The 27023-nt window shown below is 42.5% G+C and overlaps 1 protein-coding gene across 3 annotated transcripts; it reads right to left on the reverse strand.

Moving 5' to 3' along the window:
* STON1 (stonin 1) lies at window positions 1-26507 on the reverse strand. 3 transcript variants are annotated; one of them, XM_080585015.1, is made up of 4 exons: window positions 25452-26507; window positions 12739-14708; window positions 4170-4372; window positions 1-3804 (listed from the first exon to the last, which is right to left on the reverse strand). In XM_080585015.1, the coding sequence occupies exons 2-4, from the start codon at window positions 14657-14659 to the stop codon at window positions 3730-3732; spliced, it is 2199 nt and encodes a 732-aa protein (XP_080441141.1). In that variant the 5' UTR covers window positions 14660-14708; window positions 25452-26507; the 3' UTR covers window positions 1-3729. The 3 variants fall into 3 exon arrangements, with proteins under 3 accessions (XP_080441141.1, XP_080441140.1, XP_080441142.1); XM_080585014.1 differs by lacking the exon at window positions 25452-26507 and adding an exon at window positions 23475-24414; XM_080585016.1 differs by lacking the exon at window positions 25452-26507 and adding an exon at window positions 16054-17015.
* Between the last annotated feature and the right edge of the window lie 516 nt (window positions 26508-27023).

Genomic DNA, 27023 nt, shown 5'->3' on the forward strand with positions numbered 1-27023 from the left:
CTAGTTTGAAATACAATTTTATTTTTCTAATCAATATGTAATCTACAAAGTGTTATTACAAGATCATCAGCATGATCTGCTTATATTTATACAGACAAAAATAAAATATTTTCCATTAAGAATAACAGCACTGCTTCAGAGTTATCAAAATTACAGCTAAGAATTACTAACTGCAGCAGTTAATTACTGTGTTTAGTCAACAAAAAGACAAATAAATGTAAAATGATGTGGACACCAATACGGCAGCTAAGAAGTCTGTCAAGTAAAATAAATGCAGCTAAATGCAACATGTGAACACACGTTTTCAGATGCAGAGTACTTCTGGACAACTAATATGGAGTCTGGAAAAAAGCACAGAGCATAAGGATGACCATGGCTTGGCATCACGTTCAATAGAGTGCACCATCATCCTCATTTCTCAAGAGCTGCTGCACAAAGGCAGCCAGAACATCATTCCCAGTCACTGCAAGGCTTCAGCTTTGACATCCAGTAACACCTCCTGTCCTCGTTTTTGTGCTCTCTTCTGGTTGCAGTAAGCAAGCATTGAAGATTGCTTATTTACTAGCATCAAGAATCTTCTACAGTGGTTTTTTTTTCCTGCCCGTTATAACTATTCTTCCTTTCTTCTTTTTTTCCCCACTCTCCTTTATTCTTAAAGGCTTTGATGCAGATCCCATTTTGTCAGTTAAAAGACTTCCATTGACTTCAATGGGTGTTTGAATCCAAAATTACATCAAATACAATTTACCTACACTAACACAACTAGTATAAGAAAGATTAATGCAAAAAAAGTTTGTCAGTTTGAGCAAATACAACGCTTTGTAAATAAACACTTTGAAAATAGCCGTTCTCATTGATTTACACTTAAAATTTAGAACACACCAACTGTGCTTCTCCTTTGTGAAGGAAATACAGATAATATCTAAATACTGCCCTGCAGTAAATGTTAGTGAAGTGTCAGCATCGTATGTGACCTAAGCAGTTGGAAGACTTTCAGTGAGTGCAGGTGCTAGCTGTGGACATGCAGAGAACAGATATGTGTGAAACCTGGTTCCTCATATGATGCCAATGTACCTCATGGGCTATTTAAAGCCCCAGTCCTTCTGCCAGCTGGACACTGAGCACGCATTTTAGCAACTGTTCCTCATCTCCCAGAATACAGTTAGATGACTTACTGCCCAGATTTCTAAAGAATAAAAACCAGTATATTTACTCACTATCACCTGCTATAGTGTTCATAGAAAATGTTAGCAAATAAGTCTTAAACACAGAGAATGTTCATTCAATTGGTTATACTCAATGGCATCAGAGAATGCAGAAGAAATATTACAAAGGAGAAGCCAGGGTGTTTCTGCTTTAGCAGGTTGCAGTAGAATAGGAAGTTAGAATTGATGGGGGGAAGTCAGACAATCCAAACTTTCTTTCATTAAAGTGCTTCATATTTTTAAATATTCTGACAGCAAGGTATACAAACAGCAGTTTGAATCTGAACAGGGTAATTATTCAGCCTTAGGCTTCCCTAATTGTCAGGTTTAAATTGAAAGCTATGCATTAAACAGAGTAACTTTCTTCCAATACAGGAGTATTTCTGTGGAATGGATTCCCTGTGATACCGATCCAATTCTTATTAAAGTAACAGAGAGTCTGGCAAGCCTCAGATGGAAATCCAAGATTGTGCTACACAGATAAAGTTGTAGCTTGATCTTTTTATGTTAACGAGTTCAGTAAGGCTGAATGATCATTTGCACCATACCAGATACAATGTGGACTCACTACCAAGAAAGATGAATTAAAATGCTGCTTTACAGCTCTGGTATAACTACGGATTTAAGTGAATTGCAGAGCTCTGCTGTGATGCCAAGCATGAACATTTTGCCCTACTATTCACTGTGCCACTCAGTTCAGCTGAGAAGTAAACAAACTGAAATTGAATGTGAATAAAAACAAACCAAACATGACTTGAAGGTGCTAATGGCTACTAAAGTCAGAACAGGGATGGAGGATGCCGCATCTGAGACATATTTGGATACCTACTGTACTCAAATTTCTGCTTAGATTTATGATAATATAACCTGCTAATAAAAAGGATATATAGAGAAGACAAAATACCATAATAGTCTATTTGGGGCTTTGGCAATGTAATACCCATAAAAACCTGCCCCCAGGACTTACTATAGAATCTATTATGCATTTCATTCTCAGCTTCCAAACGGGTGGAAAAGTTTATTATGGTGAACTATGTTCATATTATGGCCTTCTGTTTCCTCAGACTGGTAATTTTCTCAGTACATATCCCACATTTTTCTACTTTCAGGGAATAACATTTATCTGTATTTTTACACAGTGCTCATATAAACAGTTACAAGCTGTGGCAAAATATAAAGTAAGACTTAGTGTATTACTGTATTTTTATTCTCCAATAATTTCAGTTTGAAGTAAGGATAATTTTAGGAAAACTGCAGGAAAAAAATTATCACAAGTATTTTTTTAATTTATCAGATTTTTTTAACAGAGCTGGAATTACAGCCTGCATAAAATGACTAAGGGGATAATGGCTATGTGGAAATGCTAAAAAACTTTCCTAAATTACAATAATAGGAAGTTAACACATTAATATAGGGTTAGTAGCTACCTGCTAAAATGTCACACTTTCAATTCCCTTGCAATAGTCTATTCCTGCATTGTTTCCCCTCAAAAATGCCATTAGAGCCAGCAGCATGATGAAAATACCTCACTTTCCATGCATGAAAAAAAAAAAAATGCCCTCTGTCTTGAAGTTCTTCAAAGCAGCAATGCAGCAGCTTCTGCAGTTTCCAAACCAACATCTGGACCCTAAATCCTAAAGGCACAATCAGTAGCAACTCACCATTTTTTCAGCCTGTGGGCTGATGCAAATTATCAAAGCTTCATCAAATGAAATAGGAGTGGACCGTTTTACGCATGATGAGAATATGCCCCCTCACTTGCTGCAACAATGGAAAAAAAAAGCCTGATGCTGGCACAAACATTTTAATCACATCTGCCATATGTTCTTTTTTTTTTGCCCAAGAGATTACTTTGAGTGAACCTGTAAAAGTGCTGGGGAGGAAACACTCGCTGCCACAGAAAAATGAGGAATATTATTGCTGAGGAACTTTTCCCATTTTACCAATGAAATCACCCAGTTTATAACTCATTAGTTGAGGCTCTCATAGAGAATAATATTACAGCTTGTTTTGTTCACATAAATTAAGGAGAACAAAAACACGGGGGACATAGGTTTTCAAACGCCACTAAAAAAAACTGTAATTGGTCCTGCTGGACCTTACACATATGCTGGTCTGCGCATAAGAGCTCTGGCAATTTGTACTGCTGAGCATTGTATGTCCAAGTGACATGAACTCTTTGAGCAGTGTCATTAGGTTTCGATATGGACTATGAGATCATTCCCAAGTCAGAGATATGCAACAGGAAAAAAAATATATTACAATCAGTCAAGTAAGTGCTCGCATCCTGCAAATCTTTACAAGCAGACCTTGCTCATCCTGTTTTTCCCACGACAGGAACCTGACTTGAACACAAGCCAATCAAATGAGTGCTGATTTGCAGCAACAAACCCAAAAGCACTTAAAAATATATTTGATGACCTAGTTTAGGATAAACACGATCAATGCGCTTTTTCTAACAATAGAATTTCCAATGTGAATTGATTCCTACTAATATCATGGTGATGACGCGCGCGGTTCTCCTTCACTGCATTAAGCAGTTGCCAGCCTTATCTGGATCTTCTCCATCAAGCCTAATCCACTTCTTTTCAATTTCAACCTGTAGTTAGAAAACAAAAAACAGGTAGAATTAGCAAACAATGGGGGGCACTAAAAGTGTGATTTGCAGCAATGGCACAAATAGGAGCTTTGACGCAGAATCAAAACATTTCCAGACTGAACAGATTTCAAAACCACTACTCCCAAATATAGCTCACCGAGGAAAAATAAGGCTGCATTTGTCTTCCAGCATCATCTTTGATGAGACAAGGAATTATTTTTTAATGATTCTTTTGCTTGAAGTCATTATCACAAGCACATGCAAGATATGGTTAGAATACAAAGCAGATTTGCTCTGTAAATACCGTATGGAGGGAGTGGGGTAGGGGAAGAGAAGGAAAAAATTGGAAAAACAGCCCCGGATACCTGGCAATTGTAAAAAGCTTTCTGAATCACATGTTTCTGCGGCTGCACATCACTCTCTAAGCCCAGTGACTTGACTTCTGTTCCTGATGCACAGGTATCATGAATGACAAACTGTACAGTAGCAAATGGGTACCAGTCAGAAGGTATTTCCTGGTCTGATCCAAGCTCGAGTTTGTAAGACAGGCTGTGTGGATGATCTGAACCTTGGAAAACATAAAAAACAACAAACACACACAAAATCAGTTAATTATTTTTGCTTTGTTCATAACGCATGGTTAGTCTGCTGGCAGAAGACCACAGCTCTATCTTTTATTAATGCATAGCTGTTACATAGTACATTATTCTATCATCTTTTCTACTTCAGCACACTTTCCACAATGATTGTGGTTTTACAAATTAATTTACAAGTGATTTAGTAGATCCTCTCAGCTTCTGATTAAGAAAAGAGTAGTACAAATGTAGGGAAATGGCTGCTAAATTCAGACTATTAGGAAAGAATCTCAGTTTTCACTTCAGAATATATTTCTTACTTTACTGTTACAGAAAAATAAAAACTGGAAGACCCCAGCTTAGCCAAGACAGAGATACCTCCCTGTGTACAGCCAGGGCTCTCTGCTGTAGGAATTTTCCTACACTTTTTCCAATTTTTCCAACACTTGTAGGGTGTTCCTTTCAAGAGCTAGCACTATCTTGTGTAACATCATTTATTACAGTCTGTCTATAGCAGGAAGATAAAGGTATGGCTCAGACTAAAGCTCAAACAAGGTACATCCCAGCTGCCAAGATACAGGCTAGCTGGATTCCCTTCCTAGCTTTGTTTCTGCTTTGGGAAAAGAACATAACCCTGCTTCTTCTAAAAGAAAATACTGCTGAAGTAACTGTCCCGTTATAATGTGGAAATGGCATGGAAAACCATTGCTCCTTCACCTGGCCCACAGGAACACCAGGGTGAAACGCTTGCCTTCCAAAGAAACATCAGCAGAATCACTGCATGAAAGCAGTATAATAGAACGAAAAGCCCTTTCTATCGCATCTGCATCTCCAAATTCTTTAGGGCAAAAAAGTAGCAATTTCGTGTTTCCCCTCCTCTCCAGGATTTTAAGCATCAGCATAAACAACAAACTACCATTTGGCTGCAGGCAAAGAAAGGCAGAGAAAGGATTGGCCATATTTTGCTGAAGGCAAGCCTGGCAGAATATATTTTTTATCCATTATATTAAATGGCACCTCAAAGTTCAGGCAAAAGTGTCCCATTCTTACTTTCTCCAGTGGCAGGAATCAATTTCGCATCCAAATGAAGAAAATGCTAACGATGGGGCTAACATACACCGAGCTTTATCTATCCCATAGGAATCATCCATGTAACGTTCCATATTCAAATGCTCACAGGCATTTGACAAGACAAAAAATAATAATAATAAAGTCCTTCCATAAGAAGTAGCTGAACCCGCAGCAGTTTCCCTACAGCAGCCACATCATCTCCAGTGCTCCTAGGAGTCTTGGGCTGGGCACATCCTCTTGCACGGCAGGTGGAAGCTACATATGCAGCAGCACCTTGTCTGAATTTCCCCCACAACCTGCCTCAAAACCTGCCCAAGCCAGGCCGTTTGCAATTTTAGAAAGTAATTTTGATCGCTTTTGATGGATAGAGTTCTGTCAAATATACTGGTCCCTGAGTTCATCAGAACAAAGTTTAATTCGATAAACTGCCCTCCAGATTTCATCCCAACTCTGGAAGGAAGTCAAAAGGCTCCCAACAATCCAGGGTTAAAGAGCATGAAATTCATGTTTGTCTTAAACATACTCACTAAAACAACCTTTTTACTTTTTTGTATTGGCTACTAAAGTATTATTAATATAATTAAAAATCCCCTCTCTCTCCCTTCCTTTGTTCAACGACAGTTAAAATCTGACTGCCTGGAAGAAATGGTGAGGAACGGGGAAAAAGGAACGAGAAATCTCCTTTGGACTGTCAGCCCCTGAACTTCAGATGGTGTGGGGGGGACAGAATCTCTAACTCTTTTTCTCCTCCACATATAATAACAATAATCAACAATCTAAGAGATATTTGCTGACTGCAAGTGTTTTTCTGTCGGTTCACCCAAAGCCACACAAACACAGCAGCATTGTTGCAGCCACCACTTCAGACAGGACTATGTCTGCCACTGGACAAGTGCATTCCTGCACTGTTTGGACTCTCTAAGTGGCTGGTTTACAAGCATCCACTGCAGGCTTGCTTCCAGCATATACAGCATTCAGTCCTTATCCTAAATGTTTCTTCTGTAACTATTTTTAATGTTAAGAGATCTGAACCAGATTTCAGAAAATAATTCTATATACACAGCAGATGTTGTCTTGCACCATGGGAGAGTATCAGCCACTGGCTATGAAATCCCCCAGGTTTCATTACAAAAGTGTGCGTCACACTGCAGAGGCAGCAACTCGACCCTAGGCAAAATAGTAGCAGTCGTAACACTAGATGGCACATGGTAAGAAGAGGGTTTCTCTCAGCCTCTAGGGCTATGGCTGACCAAGGATCTGAGGAGAAAGGTTTTGTCCAGCAGCATCTTGTTTGGAGTCCCTTTGTGGTAGAAGGAAAAGGGTGTACACATCTAGGGACTTTTGGCGATCAAATTCAGCATCTTCCTGCTGTGGGAGGGAGGCCTATGAAGAAATGAGTAGTGATGGGAATTGTTTGGAAAAGTATTTTGTCTTCCAAGAATGGGAAACCACAAAATTGCTTGGCATCCTCCTGGAGAGCTATCTGATGGTAGATGTCTCACGGCAGATGCCCGCTTGATTCCAGATGAAGGCATAAATGAGCCATTCCTCATGGCCTGCTGCTAGAGGGTCTCTGTTAGACATGGCATAGTTATGGTTCAGGTATCACCTAACACTTAAAAAGCCCTCTGGGCTCACATTCCAGCTAACGTACACTGTGAGAGGCAGAGCACTCAATGTCTCAGTGTTGGGATCTGGTAAATTCTGGACCCTTTCTTTCCCCTCAGAGGTAGCCTGTAAAAGCAGAGATGATAGTTTTGGGATCTGGATCAGGCTACTGCCCTGGGTCCTCTGGAGCAGCCTCCCCTGGACCCTTTTAGCTACCCCCAAAACACAGAACTCCTCCCAGCCCACCTACCTCCTGCACAAGACCAATGCCAGAGGCACTCACCCCTTCACTTGCAAACAAGTTCCTCTGCCCACCACAGGGCCATGGTAGGAGCATGTAGCAACCCCTTCCCACCAGCTGTCAGACAACAACATGACTACCCAACGCTTCAAGAGATGGTGAGCATTGCCTTAGTTTTCTCCTAAAACCAGATAGTGTTTGTTACCTCTGCTCCACAAAACTATTGCTTCCCAGCCTTGCGCTACATTGGAGTTAGAAGAAAGAGAGGTTGCATGTGTAAGACTTTTTTTCCAAAACAAACAACCAACATCAACGACAACAAAGCCAGCAATGCTGAATAAGTGAGATGGTGGCCAGAACCAAAGAAAATGCAGAAAGACGAGTTGGCTACAGCAGGTACAGCAGGCAGGGTATACGTCTTTACGGTTGCCCAGTGAAAGCTAATACATGAGCTTTATTGTTAGCATATTACGCAGACGCAAGGCTAGCTAGCTATCCAAAATGTACCCTTTCAGGCATGGTGGAGACATTGACCATCTGGCCTGATGGAACTGAATCACTCCTGAAAGGTAACTGGACAATTTAGGGAGATAACTGAGCTTTTAATGGCTACCTTAGGAGACAGAAAACACGAGTCTTAGGTGTCTAGGCAACTTGTTACAACTTTTTGGAATTGAGACACCTAAGTCTTTCCCTATTTTACATGTGACGATCTGGCAAACCCAAAGATGTTCTGAATTCTTGCTCCCTTCCTTTGAAGAACAAACAACAAAAAATCCCACCATGCTATTAAATGAAATTCAAACCATCACCTAGCATTCAGACAGCACTTCACAAAAAATTAATAACCTAACTTTGCTGCCTTTACTCACACTATTTAGCACTCAATCACCCGTATGAGTAGCATTCAAGCAACCTTATCTGAGGTGGCACTGCAGGAAACACCACAGGGTGCAAATTTGCACAGCAAGAGATTAAAACGTAGTGATTATAAGACTAATGTCTCCCCAGCTCCCCCAGGCAGCACACATGCGTAGCTTCTCCAGCGCAAAGACTGGAGGCAATACTGTGCTGAAATCATTATATATGTAAGTGCAGAACATTGTAAGCCCTGCTTTCACAAAGTATATATTCACACCATTTGCAGAAACTTCATTTGAGCAATTCTTCAAACTCCAAGCCTTTTAAACTTTTTTTTTTTTTTTTAATTAATACTAACACTCAGGCTCCAAACTCTCCATTTATGTATCTGAATAAGCACAGACAGCTTTTAAAAATCTGGGGTATCTCACAGCTGACATAGACTTGGCATGGCCAGCACTCTTCCAAGGAAGCAGTTTAAAAGATCCCGTGGATACTAACATATTTCAATCTATAAACAATAGATAACCTTTCCTTCCCCTCTCCCTCCCCTTATTTTTTCTAAGCCTTGAATAAAGGCCTTTTGAAAGCAAAAGCCTCAGCATATTTTTTCTCCTTCCAATAAAAGTATTATGAATGTTTACATATTTCTATTAGTTTGACTGTCTTAAGATTTTTGCCACAACTTAGGACAGTTTTATTTTTGAAAGCTTAAATGTGTGCAGAATATTTGGTTAAAGGCTTTTAAAATTGACCAGGCAGTAATTCTACTGAAATGTTTCCTCAAACACATGAGCACTTCAAGGATATAGATGATTTTTCAGATATCAGCCAGAGGAATTATTCAACCATCAGAAGTTTAAGCTACTGTAGAATGCCACCAAAAAAAAAAAAAAGTAGTTCTTACTTTCAAACAACATAAATCTGAGTTTAATTGTGCACAACAAATCTTAAGACGAATGAACTGCGCTCTCCTCTGTCCTCCCAGCGGCAGACTGGGACCCAAGAAGGAGATGAACAGATAGGTGAACGACTGGCTATGTGGCTGGTGCCAGGCTCAGGGTTTGGGGTTCTGTGATCTCAGACACACCTGGCCAGGTGGGGAAAGAGTGCTCTGGACAGCAAGCTGGCTGGGCTTATTACGCAAAAATAACAGGAAGGGATTCTATAGGTACATTGGCCAGAAAAGAAAGACCAAGGAGAGTGTACCCCCACTGGTAAATGAGAAGGGAGAACTGGTAACAACAATCATGGAGGAGGCTGAGGTACTCAACAGGTTCTTCACCTCACTGCCAGTCAGCCTTCTCATATCTCGAGTCCCTGAACCTCTAGGCTGTGGCTGGGGGAGCAAAGTCCTTCCCACTGTAAATGAAGAGCAGGTTCAAGACCACCTGATGACACTGAACAGGTACAAGTCTATGGGGCCCAATGACATACAACCCAAGGTTCTGAAGGAGCTGGCTGAAGTAGTTGCGAAGCCTTTCTCCATCATATTTGGAAAGTCCTGGCAGTCAGGTGAAGTCCCTGGTGGCTGGAAAAAGGAAACATCACTCCCATTTTTAACAAGGGCGGAAAGGAAAACCCAGGGAACTACAGACTGATGAGCCTCACCTCTGTGCCTGGCAAGATCACAGAACAGATCCTCCTGGAAGCAATGTTAAGGCACGTGCAGGACAAGGAGGTGATCCAAGACAGCCTGCATGGCTTCACCAAGGGCAAATCATGCATGACCAATCTGGTGGCCTTCTGTGATGGAGTGACTGCATCAGTCGGCAAGGGAAGACCAACCCATGTCACCTACCTGGACTTCTGTAAGGCCTTTGACACAGCACCACACAATATCCTTCTCTCTAAACTGGAGAGAGATGGATTTGAAGGGTAGACTATTTGGTAGATAAGGAATTGACTGGATGGCTGTAACCAGAGAGTTATAACCAATGGCTCCGTGTCCAGGTGAAGGCTGGTGACTAGTGGTATCCCTCAGGAGTCCAACTCAGGACTGGTGCTGTTTAATATCTTTAGCAACGACATTGACAGTGGGATCAAGTGCACCCTCAGCAAGTTTGCAGATGACACCACGCTGAGTGGTGCGGTCGATACAACAGAAGGAAAGGACGCCATCCAAATGGACAAGGACAAGCTTGAGAATTGGGCCCATGTGAACCTAAAGAGGTTCAATAAGTCCAAGTGCAAGGTGCTGCGCCTGGGTGAGGGTGATCCCAGACATGAGTACAGACTGGGAGAAGAGGTCATTGAGAGCAGCCCTGCAGAGAAGGACCTGGGGGTTCTGGTGGACAAAAAGATTGACATGAGCCTGCAGTGAGCACTTGCAGCCCAGAAGGCTAACTGCGTCCTGGGTCCAGAGGAGGGCCATAAAGATGTTTAGAGGGCTGGAGCACCTCTCCTATGAAGAGAGGCTCAGAGAGCTGGGGGATGTTCAGTTTGGAGAAGAGAAGGCTCCAGGGAGACCTCACTGCAGCCCTTCAGTACTTAAAGAGCAAAAAATATTAAAAGCAACCCACACAGGCAGTCCCATAAGTCTTGAGAAAGCACACCCCCACCATCACTTCTGGCTCAGCCTCCAGCCTTGCATTAGTCCAGCCACTGCTGCTGCGCCTCTTCTGCCCCCCACCACTGAGCTGAACATGACATACCAAGGTAGCAAGCAGCATGCAAAGTAGAGGGCTCTTCTCCAAATAACCAACAATTTGGGGGGAACCAGGAAAAAACGTATGGCATTGGCCATAGCTAAAGGCCAACCACAGCTTCTTCCAAAGCAAAGGAAGGGGAAGAACCAAGATGGTGTTAACACAATGTCCTTTCTCAATCTGACCACTGCAGCATTTGTGCCCTCTCTCGCACTGTGCAGATCAATAGAAACTGAAAGGCAAAATTGCTCAAGGTTCAAAAGACCTCATCGCCTAAACAAGACCCAATGTACAACACGGAAGGCACTGCTACTTCCATGTAGCATCATTAGTAAAAAGATTCACTGTACTCTGCCAGCAGGCATGCAGTAGTAATTCATACTCTCACAAACACCACATTAGCATGTTGATGCCAGACTCTTTGGAATGGCATTTTAATACCAAAAGCAATCTAGTTCATACGTAGGCTCAGGATAGTATTCCTTTTTCATTTGCTCCTGCTTCAGTTTTTCTTTCAATCTGACACTTCAGTGACATAAGCAACAATCAGAAGTATTCAAATATGAAACTGTAAAAAAAAAATCTTAATTAAACTACCAAGCAGATTTAATATAATTTACAGGTAGTTAAAAATGAGAAGAAAGTAATCCACAGGAGGTTTTGTTTGCTTGTTGGGGAGGGGGGGGGTTTTAATTGCTTTGAATGCAAAGTCTCACCTGCTCACACGTCTAGCTGTCAGAGGTAGTGAGTGGACATGTCAGATTAGTACGAGCATACCTGAAACCAGGAATTCAAAGACTGAATCTCTTCTGGACATTTTAAAGTGGTAGTTTGTCCAGACAGTCAGGATGTTACAAGACTAGCCCAAGCTATTTGTAAATACTACGCACCTACTGCCTTTTTAAAAGTACAGATTTTGCAGATGTTTTAGGCAAATACCTTAATAGATGCCCTTGTCTCACACAGATCCCCAAAGTCTCACATACATAAAATGCCTATCCACGAAAAGGTTCAAGCGCCTTCACCCTACAGATCTTAAACCAGAGTGATACTTTTGTCAAGATCTTGCATGCCTTTAGAAAAAGATGACGTGGCCTAGTAATGATTGAACATGATTAAACATGATTGAAAACAGGAATTTTAAAACCATATATTTATATTTTCCTGCCCTCCAAAATTGTCTTTCCCTCAGTTAATATAAACCAACTATTTTGCTTAGAGAAAAATTAACAATTCCCATGTGCATGACTATAAACTTAACTGGCTTTACAGCAGCAAGTATCTAGAGAGGTATTAGCACCACAGAGAAACAGGAATAAAGTGGGAGGCATTTTTGGCAGTGCAGTTATTGCCAAGAACATACCATCTCAATACACAAACCCATAAAGAGGCAATAGATAACAGCCTTTGCAGAAGCACAGCCAAGTTGCTACAAGTATGACCACAGCACCTTCTAATTATATATCATACCCACCATTTTTTGAAAGATGCTAGAAATTCAGGACACAACAGTTCCAGTACCACCTTTCCTATTAACTGTATGACACTGGGTGAACAAGTCATTTCATCTACCAGCATTTGCTTCCCATCCCTGCACTGTCCAGCACAAACCTGTGAAGCATAAACCCTCCCATCTATTTTTTACTATAGGCTTGAGGTTTACTCAGAACGATGAGATCCACTTCCACACTACTGCACCCTTAAGATTAGTGACAGTAATACATCTGCCTCCATTGAATTAGGAAAATGCCCTTGAAAAAAAAAAAAAGGCTATTTTTTCTGAAAGGTTAGTCCAGCTTCCCCCAATACCACCAATATAGACACAAATCAGAAGTACTGAAGCTGATGGAGGCACAGAAGCATAAAAACAGGGCAAAGTCCTGAGAAGACGTGCACCCAAACCCATCAATTTATAGCGCAAATTATTTACTTGAGTTTTTATCTGGAAGCCTGTCTATCTTCCACACAACAGCCCTGTAGGCACTTTCGTATTTCGCTGTTCCAACCGAGACTTGTATTACGGGATCAGATTCAATCTCATGTAAAGAACCAAGGCATGTTCTTCGATTCATTTTTGCTTTTAGGGACTTCTGCCTTTGGAGGTTCATGGTCCAAAGTGCTTTGATCCACTGAACAGGAACTGGAAAGCGTATCATAACATTTTCACAGTATTTCACAGAGGGTAAACGTGTTGTAGCTGAAGACATATTTATAAAAGCCTGAAGTTCTACATATGCCCCCTGAACCACTACTGCAGCCTTCACAGAAAACGGAAGGTCTTCTCCATGGTACTGTGTCCTGAAACGCATTAGCTCCAGCCTATAGGCATCAGGGGGTATAAACTTAATAATTCGTGATTGCTCAAATTCCTGCGTTTTGACACAGCTATGGAAATAGCAATCAAGAATGTTGATCCATTTCTTCTCCACATCCTTCTCAAAGTAATGCTCATCCCTCTTCTGGAGTTCCAGGTCGTTCAGAGCTAGAAAGCAGTCAGTACTTCCATTCACAAAACACAAACAATAAATGTGTGTGATGACAGCACTTTCTACAAGCTTTCCTTCTGCTTTAGTGATTTTCCCCCAGAAGTTATCCACTATTTCTAGAGTCATTTCTTGTTCTTCATAATTTCTCCTTTGCTTAGAAACGGTAGGAAGTTTCATAAGCTCTTCCTCAACTGTTACAATGAAATCAGTGAAGTCATTATAATCCGTGGTTCCTAACTTTAACATCTGCTCTACCTCCGGCTCATGGATCACTTCTACTTTGGGATGATACTTCCTTTTCTCTGTGTAAGAGACACACTCAATCTTCACTGTATGGATTTTTCCTGAAACATTATAGCTCTCTAGTTTGGGTTCGGATAGCTTACAGTGTGGCTGCAGCTGGAATTCTCTGAAAGGTTTCTCAAGGCCCTTTTCATAGTACATCTGCAACACACCTCCTGCAAGAACCCTCAGGTAAATAGGACCCCATTGCCGAGATGACATCATGTTCTTCTTTTCAGGAATGCGCAGCATGAACGGCCATCCATCAGCTTTCCGGCTCCTGAACAGGCCGTGAGGAACAGTTGGGGACTGCTTGTGCCACACGTGAGCACTGGAAATGGGTAAGCTTCCCACAGTGTCAGAGCCATCAGCCTGCAGGTGTTCAAGCCTCTCACAGATGTAGCTGAAGGAGCCCTGGTTAAGGCTCTTCTGATCATGGTAAACCTCTTTTTCTTTAGAATGACAAATGCCTTTGTTAATCGCTTTGTCCTTCCTGCATGTGTTAACATTAGCTGGTGATGTGCTGAGTGCGCACCCTTCCCTCCAAAAGGGACTGGAAAAGCCACAGTCACTCTGGAAGTGGGGGAAGCGCCCCAGTGTCAACGACTCTCCTGACTTGTCACAGCCTCCTTGCAGATCAGGGTTTCCCTCATCTGTTGATTTGGAGAACGAAGTCTTAACTGGATTGTCGTTAGTCAAAGGAAGGCTGCTGGATTTCTGCAAGGCGAGGGAAGAGCAAACCCCAGGTGATGGAAGGTTAACATTTGATGGCCATTCAGGAATAGGATACAGGATATGAATCCCAGGGTTCTGGATGCACGGATTGCCTGGGTAGTCTCTGGTTGGTGTGGTCAGTGGAGAGTTAGTGGGGGGCCCAGGGCTTAGGTAGAAGTCAACTACAGGAGACGAGAGTGGAGTGCTGCCTGTAGAAGATGATCGACTTGAAGATTCATGCACGTTAGAAAGGTTGAGTTTAAGGCCATTTGCTTTACAACTGCTGTGATTATCAACCAGTTTCTGAGGTGACTGGAAGAGTGGCTCGTCATCGAAGGTAACCCAATTGGTTGGATTTGTGGAACACATCTTGTAAGAGAAACCTGAAGCACTCGCAGATATATCACCCTCAAAGCATCTATAAAGAAAGAACAGACACAATCAGAAATCAATTCTATTGAAAGACAAAACCAAGAAACCCAGCCCTTACAATACTCAAACCACACAAAGCTTAAAATTTGCATGCAGTTTACAAATCATATAGAATCACAGAGTGTTTTAGATTGGAAGGGACCTTAAAGATCATCTAGTTCCAACCCCCTGCCATGGGTAGAGATGCCACCCACTAGACCAGGTTGCTCAAAGCCCCAACCAACCAACCTGGCCTTGAATACTTCCACGGATGAGGCATCCACAGTTTCTCCAGGCAACCTGGCCTGGTGCTTTATCACCCTAACAGTAAAAAATTTCTTTCTTTTATCTAACCTAAACTTACCCTCTTTCAGTTTAAAACTGTTACTCAGCCAAATGTACTTTGTGTGTTACATGTCTCTGTTCTCTTCAGAGACCTCTGACTTATGCTCTCAGAGATCAGACATCACAGTAAAGTTAGAGGAGGGGTGGAATGGCTTATAAACAAGCAAGAGCTACCTATAAGGATGAGCAGTACATCCCTGTTGAAGGGTAGACTGTAAGAATCTGGAGGAGATACAAGCTGTTGAAGCTCACGTCAAAGCCAAGTAAGTAACAACATATGCATCTGCCAAGCACTGAATTGGCTGGTGTCCTGGAAAAAGCACCAGGCTTCAAACGAATTAATGCACTTATCAAACAGAGTAACTTTGGTGAATTGCACAGCTAGATGTCCTTTGAGCAAGACTGTAGCCAGTAAATAATTGTCTTGCCTTTGTTGTTCTAAACCATGCACTGAAATGTAAACGCTCATTGTATCCTTATGCAAGATAAGTCATCCACAAAGTTCTCCTCCCCACTGCTCCCGACTAATGCAGAAGTGAGAAATAAATTGCTGTTGACTGCAGAGGAATCCAGTACAATGAAGCACCACAGGGCCTACATAAACATCGTTCATTTGCAAAACAGTATTCTTATTGTGTTAGAGTGTGTTCGCATTTGCCGGAAAGCACAAGGAAGGCAGAGTTCATGTGCACAAAACCACCTGCACACATACTACTCTGTTAATTACGGTTAGATAACAATAATTTAGAGCCATTCTCCCTCATACGCAAACAGCCGTAGTCAAGCCATTTCTTAATTGCACAGCAAGGATGTACGCATATAATCATGTAACCACAAAAGCCATTCCTCATCTGCAGCGTTTAGAGAACTGTCTGTTTCTAGAGATGACAAACTTCAGCCAAGTGGAATCTTATCCTACGAGTCATTATTTTTCAAAACTTCTCCCTTATTTCTTGGCCAGCTTATAGCCTTTAAGAAAGCATCATAAACTGACACAAGACACTCACCCTGCTGTTGAACAAACAAGGGATTGGCATGGACCCTTTGGTCCTTCATTATTTTTCTGAACTCTCAACCTTTTTGTTCAAGAAAAATATTTGCACTATGCTAGTTATTTTATAAGTATTCTCCTCCCCACTTAAAAAGAGAAGGAGAAAATGAGCAAACAAGTTACAAAGGACAATCACAGCTCAGACACAAAACTACTACTGTATCCTTCGCCCACTCAGTTATTTCATCAAAATCAAGTGTGGCAGTGGAAAGAAAAATCAAAGCTCTTTGGTCTCATATTTGGTCATGATGTTTTCTTCCTATTTCACAGCCTTCTCCTCCGTCCCCTCTGCAGTATTTACTGACTGCTTCTGCAAGCAGGAAGTTTCGATGTTTTCAGGCTTGCTCCATCCCCATCTGGCATTTATGAAAGGTAAGTGACTGCCAGCCAGAGAAAAATACTGAGGGTGAAAAACCACGCTGAGCAAGGAGACTGAGAGACCTTCTTGCTGCCTGGGCTCCATGGATGTAGCTGAACGGAAGTGACGGTGCACTCGGGAGCCTGACAAAGCACAGCCTTCCTGTCCCGCTGCTGCAACACTGAAGGGGCAAATCACAAAAACTTGAGATTGTGCAGAAGAGGAAGAAAATATAAAACAGGAACATTTGCAAACCTTGTTTACAGGAAAAAATATTCATTTTCCAGTGCATTTCCCTTTCACATTTCAAGTGAAGTTTTTCAGTGCCCTTTATTATTTCCAGATGTTGAACTATTTTTTTCCAGCCTCTGTTGCTATTCAGCCTTTTTAAAATGTGATGTTGCAGATTATTCAGCATGTTTTTTCTGTTACAAAACACACTCATAAAGATGTTTGAAATGTAACTGCTATATACTTAACCTCAGTCAATAAATGTCTACAAAGGGAAACACTTTCGCAGATGGAGCTCTCATTTGCAGTTACAGTATCATTCATGTACCTGTCAAAAACTGCAGCTTTCACCTTTTATTACTTGTTCAGGAATGTGTTTAAAAACAAAAAAAAAAACACAGGCAAGAAGCAAGTGTTGAAATAGATAGCAATTCCACTGCTATTGCTCACTAATTACCGAAAGCAACTACTGGGAGTGGAGAAAAAAATCCAAACGGATCTTTAAAAGCAATTTTTGTAATGTCATGCTAATATGATGAAATGCACCCTCTCCTCTGTTACAGGCAGCACCATTCATCTAGTCCTTAAAAGAAAAACACACATTTATAGTCTTACCTACTTTATGTAGTTTGTTCTCGGATGCTTTTACATCTGTACGACACAATAAATTAATCCTGTCTCTCAAGTCCTCTTTTGTTCTAAAAAGTGCTTCAAATTCCTTATTAAGAATTAGCACATTCCTCCTTTAAAAGGCATTAAAATCAGGCTGTAAAATAGACGTCGTTTGGCTCCAAAAAGATCCCTTGGGACCCAGGTAAGCATAACCCAAATACTTTAGGTAACAGGAAAACGATGCAAGATGCCATTGATCTCTCTGACCACGTACGCTATGCAACCCATACCATCTAAATTACAAGCACGTGTGGTATGTCCTTCAGATATGTGACAGGAAATACCATTTTTAGAATATTAAAATCACAAACAAAAAGCTGGCTGAAACATCAGCTGATCTTAAATTTGACTGCAGCGAACTCAAGAGCTGCGACTCAGCTCAACCCATCGTGTTCTGCCTGAAAACAACCCTTGCATTTAGCAAATTAACTCAGTCCCTCAGCATTTAATGAACAGAAGTTGCAGCTGTAACTTCTTCATTTTGATACCTCAAGGATGTAAGGAAGAGGATTCCTACCCTATTATTGAGAGATTTTATAGGCTGCAGCTATTACCAGGTCCTTTGCTGCTTCTAAAATCCCAGATCAAATCTGCAGCTAAAATACTACTCAGCTTCTGTGCCTTGCAGGGGGGATGCCGCTATCTGTTCCTGCGGCGAAAGGGTAACAACAACTTACTTGCTGCAAGGTGCAATTGAAGGTATCGACTATGGTATTTTTAATCCAGATACACCTTGGTCCTCAGCTAGCTGAGGACGGTGACATCCTCCGGTTGTGTCTCCACCACCCCGATGGAGCAGCTTCTCATCACCCCCCTTACAGCAGGGAAGAACCAGCACGTGAGCCAGTTCTGTCCACAGCCCAGCACATCACAGTACCCAGACCGCCTGGGCTGTCTGCAGGCTGAAAAACGTTGGGGGTCATGCAGCTGCTGGTGAACCCCCTGAGCATCTCGGTCCCAAGGTCTTCCCAGCTTCTGGCACCAGGTAAAACCTTCAGGCGCATCCAGGTGGATTTAAACATGAAGGGGCTGGTTGCAGGACAGTCTCCATCACAGCACAGCTCCCACAACGGCAGCTCGCAGCCTGAGCTGACTTGCCTTCACAGGTTTGCCCAAGGATTGCCTCCTGGTTTTATGTTTGTTTTTCTTTTCCTTATTTTCCTTTTAAAAATATTGAAGATGAGTGAGGTCAGTTAAACAGGGAATAAAAGGGAAACAAGACCCTTTTGCAAAACATATAGTAAGTGAAGGTAATGTTTGATAGAGTGTATTCATATTCCAAAATACACAGAGAAGCATAATTACATAAATACATTCATTGTCACCTCTCTAGCCCCAGAGACTATCGTGCCTTCAAAAGCATTAGACTATATACAGTCTTTAAGTAAGTTCTCTTTGTAACACCTGAGCACATCTCTTAGGCGTGCTACTTCCATGGTGGGATCTTACTAGGCAAATATCAACATTGCACATTGGTTCAAGCTCAAAAAAAAAAAAAAAAAGATTTAGCAATGCACATATACCTACACACACTGTAACAAAACGGTTAAATAAACCCTTCAAAACCAGCTGAACTCTTGGCACAAGCTGCTCCATTTGTGGACAACACCTGGCAGTTTTATTTCTGCCCTGCCAGAGAGACTATGGCCCCCATACATTAATGCATGTAAATGATATTTCCAGGAACATCATCATCCACTCTCCACATGCTAACTAGAAATCTAATGCAAAACTCTCCATACTATGCATGCCGCAGTAAAGCTGTCCCATAATGACACCATATGAGTTGTTACTGTTTATTGTATAAATACGCAGACGACTCTTAAAGCATTTTGCCATAAAGCATAATGGTTTCACAGGGAAGTACAAATTCTCTGCAGTTTAAGCAATAAAGCACATATGGTATATAAAATAACCTAAACATTTGTAAGTCCTTGTAATATCCAAGTAAAATATGGCAAATGTATCTCTCAGTTTTACAGCCATATTCCTTTATCACCATATAGTTTATTACTTAACTACACAAAGAAAAAAATGAAGAACACCTTCTATGTAAAACATTGCTTGATTTATGCTGATTTGCCTCAAATTTTGAGACTACATATGGCTGCACTTTTATTTAACTCTGCTCTATGTCTCCTAGATGGAGAAAAAAAAAATCTACAATCTATACATGTGAAACAAACACAAGCAAATGACAAAACTGACTGTGAAAAATTGGCTTTCATTTGCGTTTTGGATATATACGTGAAGTCTTCCACTGCATCACTCATTTCGTTACTTTTAGAAAAATAAGTCATTGGCCTAAGAGTCAAAAATACAGACAGACTTCAAAGCATAACGTGAACTTGTATTTACAGCGTTGGCTCCGCAGAGCATGGGCGCAGCTGGGAGAAGCTGTTCACGTGGGATTCCAAACTCCTTGCGCCAGGAGCACAACCTCCATGCGAGGCAGGAGTAACTTGCTCCGTCCTGAGTCACGCACAGCTGACAGATACAGCTGCTGATACTGCACACACAAGTGTGAAAAAGTTAACATTCTTAATTGGGGGTTGGAACTAGGTGATCTTTAAGGTCCCTTCCAACCCGAGCCACTCTATGATTAATAGCATCAGCACAATGCTGCCTGTGTCCAGCAGGGCTCATACTTGCAATGGGAATAAAGCAAATCTCACATCTGGACATTGTCTATGCTGGGGAAAAAAGGCACCCAACATGCAAACATTGCAGCAAACATAGAAGGGTAAGAGGTTATTAGGTTATTAAAACGTCAAGTCCATGTATTGGCCCAAATGCGCTGTCCCTGAAGAGCATCCAGCACTCGGGACAAATTCTGTACAGCGGTGCTCAATGGAGCACCTGCTTCTCTGCACCTCTGGGTCATGTCTCATGCCTTAAAAAGCTGCAAACAAATAGTAAATTCACACACGAGGGAATACCTACAGCAAGCTTTCAAAATAAAATGAAAAAAGCAACAGTGCTGCCAGATTCTCATCTCTAGTATCTACTACAGGCTGTGTGGCTGTTACTGAAGAGGGTTTCCCCCAGAGAAGCAGCTCATCTTGCTCACTACAAAACAAGGCTAGACAGTGATAACCTTCCAGTTTATATTGAACAGAATAATTTACTTGGAAGTGCATTATCAATCTTCAAAGATCACTGAGTCCAACTGCCCAACCACTTCAGGGCTAACCAAAAATTAAGGCACATTAATAAGGGCATTATCCAAATGCCCCTTGAACACCGACAGGCACGGGGCATCAACCACCTCCCTAGGAAGCCTGTTCCAGTGTCTGACGACCATCACAGTAAAGACACGTTTCCTAACGTCCCGTCTGAACCTCCCCTGGCACTGCTTTGTGCCATTTCCCTGTGTCCTATCACGGGTTACCAGGGAGAAGAGCTCCGTGCCTCCTTTTCCACTTCCCCTGCTCAGCAAGTTGAAGAGAGAAGTTGTATGAAAATTTAGCAAAGCTATTCAAAGGCATTTTCAATTTTCCTATGGAATAACTACCCCAACCTTAACCAGCAGGTGCTGTGAATGAACTCCTCATGCCTGGATCCACCCTAACAGACCTTCCCTAGCATTCAAACATGAAGTAATTGCAAAAGCTGCTTCAAAAAGACAACAAAACCACATGCATGACTGCCCTTGAGCATAATGTGATCAGCTTAAGTTGATCTCCCCGTATGCCGTAAGCCACGATGCCCACAGCCTCCCTCCTTGCTCCTGTGGTCACGCAGCCAGGGCGAGTCACACGAGCTTGCTCACTGATCCAACTAAGTGCACGGCTGCAGGGCACACCAGCTTTAACATGAAGTTGGCACTCTAGAAAAACAGGAATACTCCTGCAGCCTGCAGATACATTATAAAACACATAGATCAACGACTGCAACAGCACAAAGAAGTCAGTAAGAAGCCCATCTCCACCAACAAAGCATCCAAGAATCACAGGCTTACAATGAGGATTCTAACATAAAGAAAAAAAAAGTTTTCCCAATCCACAGCTACACTGAACTCTTCTGTTTTTGAGGAAAGGTGATCGTATCTTGCACTGTACCACACCACCAATTCTGGACTGGTATTTAAGAAAGATCCAAAACCACAGACTTTACAATTAAAAGGTAATGAGAATGACAAAAAAAAAAAAAAAGGCTAATCTCTGATTTATCATCTAGCCTTTTTATTAAAGGCTCTGATTTATCATCTAGCCACAAGAATGGCAACTGTCAATACTCAAAACAAGTCTAAGCATCTCTCTTGGGTCCATCAATGGTTCTCACTTCCCAGGTGGTTCCTTCAGAAGGCTCAGGAAGGGTACCCATGAACAGAGAGGCGCTGGGAAGGCCAGGTCTCAGTAACATGCTTTTGGTAGCACACACTTCCGTGCACCCTTGGACTTCAGGTACATACCTGAGCACACAGTACGGGCCATCCCCATGCTCATGCCCCACTCGCTGGCAAACAGGTGATCAGAAGGGAAACATTCAACAGGACAGCATCCACTGTCAGAAGTGGTAGGAGTATTTCTACTAAGTTGGCTGAGAACAGCGTTAAGCCATAAGAACCCCAAAATGGTAATCCAAGTAAAAGCAAACACCTTTAACAGAAAAAACTCTTTTCCTAGAAGACATAAAAACAAGTTTGATCAAATCAGTACGGTAACTAGTAAGCATTCTCTTCATCATTTGTTTTCCTTCTTCCCATTGTCCATTTAGACGAGATATATAAATCATTTTTAATTCACTTCATGCACATGCTTGCTTGTCTCCTTTATACAGCACACCCCTCCATGGGGCCTCTCTTCTCTATACAAAAAAAAAATCACCCCAATTAGAGGATAAACAGGGGAGAAGAGGCCGAAGTTCCTGCTGCCATCCAGTCCCCTCTCCAGCATTGCCATAGCGACTGCACAACTCATGCTCTGCAGGCAGATTTTGGGGAGCCAGTGAGCAGTCACAGAAGAGACTCATGCAAACTGTTTATTGACAGTAGCTGACATTTTACTGCACAGAAGGCTTTTTTGTTGGTTCCCCCCTCCCTTTTTTTTTTTTCTTTAAACCATAACACAGTGCTCTGGCCTGGAAAAGACGGGAAAATAAATGTTTGTTGTTTTTTTTTTACAGTACTTCTGCAGGTCACCAAGCTAATGGCATGTCACTGAATTTACTGAAGCATCCTTAAACTGTGTTTGGGAAACGAGTTATCATTAGGAATGCACAAACATCTCACACAAGTGCTCTGGTCACAGCAGAACTGCAGAGGGCTTCAGCAAGTAGTTCATTTAACATCCAAACTCCTCCCCATGAGCAGAGGCAGGGATTTATAACACGCTACTGAGCAGCAGAAATGCAGTCATGTACAGCTGTGTCATTTCTCTAAAATCAACAACCTTATTTTAGAATTAAGCAGCCCTCTGGATGAAAAATAAAACCAAACCAAAACAAAACAAAAAAGTCCTGAACGCCTTGGCACACAGATTGCATATCAAAATGTTAAACAGGCCATGTTTAGAAACAAATTTAAAACTGGTCCTCAGCTAGTGTTTGTAGCGTCCCTGGGAAGCCATGGCTGAAATGACACAACAAATACGTGATGAAAAAGTATGCTTCAAAACCTCCTTCCCCAAATCTAAGTGCTGAATAACAAGAAGCAGGGAAGCTATTTGAAATACTACACTTAGCATATTCACTGAACCACACAGTATACCTGGGGGGAGGATGGATGTAGGGATGGGGGGGTATATTCAGAGTCCGTTTTTACATCAGCATTTACACATCAGCATTTACATCATGCTCATACTATGCATGAGCATACCTCATGTTTTAGTGGCCAATAAACAAGTGCTAGTACCTTCCCAGAGATTAACACATCACATAAAACTTGCAGAGCTCTTAACATGAAAAGTACTACATGGAAGCTACTGCTAACATTTTCTGACAGGCCCACTCTCTCCTAAACTGCAGGATATTCTGTTTCTCCCTGTCACAAAGCCTGAACATTCATGCTAACAAGGCATATCATAATTAAATCCTTACTGCTTAATTGAATAGAAGTATTTTTAATAGCTACCGATGACAGTCATGTCAGAAAGTACGATTCCTAATTCGCTTACCCAAAAATCCTCATCCGGATTCCTCTCCAAAAGCACCTCTAAGATAGATGTGGACCCCGTGGTATGGACCCATGTTTGGAGCAGTGCTTGAAGAGCTGCTGCCTGTGGGCATCCCCAACAGGATCAGTTCAGAAGGACGGCATCCCGTGGGAGGGACCCCACGGGGAGCAGGGGCAGAGAGGGACCGTGAAGGAGCGGCGGAGACAAAGTGTTAGGGACTGACCGCAGCCCCCATTCCTCTGGGCTGCTCAGGGGGAGAAGGCAAGATAGGGTGGATGGGGGAAAGCTGTTTGTAGGTTGTTTTTAGTTCCTCACTGTTCTAGTCTGCTAGTGATAGGCAATAAATTATACTCATCTCCTTATACTGAGTTTGTTTTGGCCATGGCAGTAATTGGTGAGCAATCTCCCTGTCCTTAACTCAACCCTCGAGCCTTTTTCCATCGTGTTTTCTCCCCCACTTCCTCTGAGGAGGAGTGAAAGAGCGGTTGTGGTGGAGTTCAGTTGCCCAACAGTGTAAAAGCACGATGCCAGAGTTAACATTCATGCACGGATAAACTTCAGAGCTTGCATTAATTTGTTATTTAGAGATCTAGATTTGGGTAGCAACGTCCAAAAGCTCTCCCATTAAGTTTATACACCCCAATATTTTTTGAAGGGATTGAAAATAAGTGTATGTGCAAAAGGAGAGAAGAAGAAGGAGAATAACCAGCTCAGATCATGAAGTGAGGACCTGCCTCTGTCCAGAATTTCCCAACAGTGCAAGGTACAGCTCTAACATCAGTTACGTATAAGTGTAAGGTCTGGCCAAACTCTAGTAGTACGAACTACTTCTGTGCTCTAAACTAGTTACAGACTAGTTATATGGTGCGGTGCTAAGCACTGCTCTCCATATAGCTACTCATACAAATAGTCAGGGAAGTAGGTAAGCTTTTTTTCATAACATTTTCTTGCCGTAGGTGCACTTTCAATGCAATAAAGCAGACTATTTGATGTTTTGCCTTCAGCTAACCTTCTTCTTTTATTACACATGTAAAAAAGCCATGACCTCCAGACATGGAAAATGGAGCTAACAGGAAGGTGAACAGTTCATATGTAAGAGCCTCAAGCTCTAAAACTTCTTTTCCCTTCCCCATCCAGACGTTACCATTCTCCCCCAAAAAGTTAAGTCCTGTTTGCAGAAAAAACAGGTTTCTGGTGCACTCCGCATCGGTGAGAAAACATCCCAAACCAGGAATGCGAGCGCAGACATTCGTAACCTAACTTTTACCGTGCTTCAATAAAATACCCCAGTCAGCATTTTTCCTAGCACATTTACGAGGTGCTCTCAGTTGTCGCAAATAGCAGAACACCTAAATCTTTTAAAAAATAAGAACCAAAACTTTACTGAAGAGACCCCTCTCCGTGAATACTTAGTTAAAACCAGAAAGCAAAAGTTTTCTGCAGTCTTTGTCACCTACACTATGCTTGAATTGCATCTCCAGAGTTTGCACGGAGGGCTTATTTATACACACTAAGTGCAGTCTGACCAGCTCAGACACGTGCCAGCGCTGCAAGGCACATTCTTCAGCTGGATCTGCTGGTTTGTTTTCCCAAAGCCCTGTGTCCTGCTGAACATACAGCAGGAATTTCTGCACCAATAACTTCAAACGCTGCGAGCACACACGCACAGTTTAACATCACCAGCTGCATTACTAGAAAACATGAGAAAAGGCTCCAGGAGTTAATTTTGCTTCAAATAGCACGCGGAAAAAAAAATAATAAATAAATCCTCGCTGGCCTGGCTCCCTGCTTAAACAAGGCGAAAGTCCTGGGAACTCGGGGGATGCCCGTACCCAGCCGCACAGCTCCGCGCCCCGGCACGCCGCGCAAACCCAGCCCCTTCTCGCCACTTCGCCGTCGGTAAACAAACAAAGGTAGAACTCGGTATTTATTAAATCCCGTTCTTCAACCAAAAAACAGAGAACCTCACCCACTTACCCCGCTCCAAGCGACCGGCTGCGCCTTAACTACCGGGAAAACGCCGCTGCTGACGGCGACGCCGCCGGCCCCGGCTGCCCTCCGGCGACCCGCGGCATCCGCTGCAGCCGCCCGGGCAGGGAGCGGGGCAGCCTCCGGCCCGCCCGGGAGGGGGTCACCGCTGTCGGCAGACACAGCCGGCACCGGCCGAGCAGGAGGCGACGGGGCCCGGGACCGGGAGCGGGACCGGGACCGGGTCCGTGCCCAGGCTCCGCCTCGCCTCACCGCCCCGCCCCGGCCCGGCCCGGCCCGGCCGCCCCCGCGGCGCCCGGCAGGGCCGCCATTTGCCGTGCGGCGGGACCCCGCCGGGCTGAGCCTCGGTCGGAGAGCTGGTCGCTCCCGGAATTTATCTTCAAAACAATTTTCTTTGTAAGAAGTGGATAGTGTTCCCATGGCAAGGACGTTGTTTTAATCCTTGAGATGAGCAAGCCGAGTGCTTGCCTTTCCGTTCTGTGCCTGAGCACATCTTCTGGATAAACTTGGAGAAGGGACGGGGATGCGTTAAGCAGGCGGCGCGGGCCGGACTCCACCGCAGCTGCTGGCAACAAGCACAGTCTCTTTTCCAGTGGCACCAAACACTGCCCTCAAGGTCACATCTTTCAAAGGTGCAAAATAATTTCCCTCTTGTGCTGCTCGCATCCCAGAAATTCTTTCGAACAATTTCCTCTTATCTTGAAATTCAAACAGCAGAAGTGGATCTGCTGAACAGCGAGACCATGGGAGCCATTCAGCTGCACTTACAGCCTAACCTTGTTTCATTTCCTGCCCTTTCCCAAGTTTACAATAAGTGTGCTAACCACTGAACCGTCAAGTCTGCAAAACTTTATGGTTTTAAGCAGGACTGTTGGTGAAATTACAGAAAATCTATTTTATTTAACTCTCCAGCATATACCAAACTTCAAAGAATAGGGGAACCTTTTCAACAGGGGAAAAGCAAGTGCTTGTTCTAACATACATCATGAATTTAAAACAGTTACTTTCTAGACCCATTGTTAGAATATGGTAATATCTGAGCCAATTTTTCTTAGATGTTATAATTCATATAATATGATATAGCATTGCTGGATTTGATTTTCACCAACTTTTAATAATAAGCGATATGCATAAAAATTCTGATATATCCAGTGAAGACTGCAGAGCTCTTTTGCATGCTTCATAGCCTTCATTTAAAACAGTGTTGAGAAGTGCTTCAAGTGTATTAATTGAATTTTTGTGTAAAAGAAGTTACCCAAGCATATATGAAATCTGTGAAATGCAGAAAGTGGGGAAGAAAATGCCTGATGAAAACAAGATTTCATTTCGGTGGTAATGGGTGCTACAGCAGTAGAGTTTCTTACTAGTACATATAGTTAAGGCAACTTTGTGTGTGCATTTGCTTATAACAATGTCTGTAAGGTATTGATAGCCCTGTCCTACCTTTCCTGAAGGTAAAAAAAAAAAAAAAAAACTCATCCCTCAAACAGATCTAAAAAAAAAAGGGGGGGGGGGGGCTGGGGGGGGGAAGGTGTTAAGATGTGGAAGACCAGGGAGAAT

This window comes from Anser brachyrhynchus, assembly GCF_964034855.1.
Source record: "Anser brachyrhynchus genome assembly, chromosome: 3".
NCBI lineage: Eukaryota > Metazoa > Chordata > Aves > Anseriformes > Anatidae > Anser > Anser brachyrhynchus.